The sequence below is a fragment of the Phaseolus vulgaris genome, chromosome 5 (assembly GCF_051622355.1).
Source record: "Phaseolus vulgaris cultivar YP4 chromosome 5, ASM5162235v1, whole genome shotgun sequence".
Taxonomy (NCBI): domain Eukaryota; kingdom Viridiplantae; phylum Streptophyta; class Magnoliopsida; order Fabales; family Fabaceae; genus Phaseolus; species Phaseolus vulgaris.
The window spans coordinates 3,875,268-3,877,734 of NC_143502.1; the positions used below are offsets into that span (position 1 = coordinate 3,875,268).

A 2,467-nucleotide genomic window follows, 5' to 3' on the forward strand; every position below is an offset into this window, starting at 1 on the left:
ATTACAAACGAATTTTTTCATATGTAAGCTAGAAGTAATTACATACGGATATTTAGATACAAATTTAATTCAATATGTAAATAGACGCTACATACGAATTTTCCAGTACGTAAGTCAAAAGTGATAAAAAATGATTACATATAGACTTAATCAGTATGTAATTTTGACGTCATGAAATGAGAATAATTACATACGAATTGTATGCGTATATAAAGTATTACATACAAAATATTTTTAATAATTATAATAATAATAATATTTATATTAATGATAGTATTGATATTAATATTTTTATTAATATTAATAATAAAAATATTAATGTTATTATTATTTTTCAATTTTTCAAATTTCAAAAATTTTCAAATTTTAAATTTTGAAATTTTAAAAAAATTTAAAAATAAAAAAGACTTTAGAATTTGAATTTTTTTATAAATACATCGAATGTCTTTTTAAATTTTCAAATTTCGAAACTTTCAAAGTTTCAAATTTCAAATTTCAAAATGTTTCGAAAAGTTTTAAGATTTGAAAATTCTTATAACTCCATCAAACATCTTTTTTATCTTCTATGTTGTTCATATTCCATTTCATATACCACAATTTTCCCAAATGGGTACTCCTGCAGTTGAACACATTTCAGAATGTTTTGTGAAGCCTCACCCCTGCAACAACTTCCCCAACCAAATCTACAATCTAACACCATGGGATATTGCCATGTTGTCTGTGAGCTATATCCAGAAGGGTTTGCTCTTCAGCAAGCCTGCAACTCTTGAGAATCAACAACATTTCATGGAGAATCTGTTGGAGAAGCTCAAACACTCTCTTTCTCTCACCCTCTCCCATTTCTATCCACTCTCTGGTCGTCTTGTCACCCACAAAACCCAACACCCTCCCTCTTACACTGTTTCTGTTGATTGCAGCAACAGTGATGGAGCTCGATTCATCCATGCAGCCTTAGATGCCACCATATCTGACCTACTCTCCCCACTTGACACCCCTTCCATTTTTCACTCGTTCTTCGACCACCACAAAGCACTCAACCACGACGGTCACACCATGCCCTTGTTGTCCATCCAAGTCACCGAACTACTGGATGGTGTTTTCATAGGTTGCTCCATGAATCACTCTATAGCAGATGGCACTTCGTTTTGGAACTTCTTCAATACATGGTCGCAGATCTTTCAAGCACAGTCTCAGGCTGAAAGCCATGAACACGATGCTCCCATCTCACATCAACCCCTTCGTTTGTTTCCAAATAATTCTGGTCCACCAATCTCTCTTCCTTTCAAACACCACGACGAGTTTATCAAGAGATTTGAAGCGCCCTTGCTGAGAGAGAGAGTCTTCCATTTTTCAGCAGAGTCCATAGCGAAACTGAAAGCCAAGGCCAACTCAGAAGCTAACACCACAAGAATCTCTTCTTTCCAGTCATTATCAGCATTTGTTTGGAGATCGATAACCCGTGCGCGCTCCCCACCGTCTGAGCAGAAAACAAGTTGCAGATTAATGGCAAACATTCGATCAAGAATGGAGCCGCCACTGGCTGAAGAATACTTTGGAAACTGCATTCATGTACTGAGAGCAGAAACGACAACAGGAGAATTGCTTGAGAATGGTCTAGGATGGGCAGCATGGAAGCTGCATGTGGCTGTTACAAACCTTAACGAAGTGGTGTTAGAATTTCTGGAAAGATGGTTAGAGTCTCCTTTGATAATTCAAACGGGTCGTTTCTCTGACTCGTGCAGCGTGTTGACGGCAAGCTCGCCGAGGTTCAATATGTATGGGAGTGAATTTGGAATGGGGAAAGCGGTGGCTGTAAGAAGTGGGTGTGCAAATAAATTTGATGGGAAACTGACATCATACGCAGGGCGTGAAGGAGGAGGAAGCATTGATTTGGAAGTTTGCCTTTTGCCACATACGATGAGTGCTTTGGAATCAGACAAGGACTTCATGAATGCAGTTTCTGTCTTCGAAAATGGTCATAAAGGGACAGATCTTAATTAATGTAATGTCGTTTCTGTTTTTTTTTTTATTTGTAGTTTCTCGGTTTTATCAATTGAGAGAAGTTATTATTGGAACATCTGTTAAATTTTATCCGCTGTGTTCACCAAGTAAAAAAGTGTAGATAGAAAAAATAGTTGGTATAAGATGGTAGCAAGATAATATCTAAAGAAAAGATGAATTAGTCAATTTCTATTCGCATGGTAAAAAAAAATTAATGTCTCCTGAAATCTAGTATAATATAAAAAAATATATATATCATAATTTATTATTTAAATATTTTTAATAATAAAAATAAATTTTTAAATTTACATTTTATATTTTAAAAATAATATCTAAATTATCTCTAAAATATCATATTATTAACAAATTTTAATAAATTATTCTTACAAATCCATCCATATATTCTTATAGATCATCTTTAATCCTAACTCTCACAAATTTCTGTCAATCCAAACAATCCAAACAT

General features: G+C 34.3%; 1 protein-coding gene across 1 annotated transcript; it reads left to right on the top strand.

Annotated features, from left to right (window-relative positions):
• The first annotated feature begins 498 nt into the window (after nt 1–498).
• Nucleotides 499–2,075, top strand: LOC137834888 (putative acetyltransferase At3g50280). The gene has a single exon (XM_068643115.2). It carries the CDS (start codon nt 607–609, stop codon nt 1,999–2,001), a length of 1,395 nt encoding a protein of 464 aa, XP_068499216.1. The 5' UTR covers nt 499–606; the 3' UTR covers nt 2,002–2,075.
• Nucleotides 2,076–2,467: the final 392 nt, after the last annotated feature.

What these genes read in the sequence shown, in the direction of transcription:
- LOC137834888 (XM_068643115.2), top strand. Translation starts at nt 607, where the DNA reads ATGGGTACTCCTGCAGTTGAACACATTTCAGAATGTTTTGTGAAGCCT.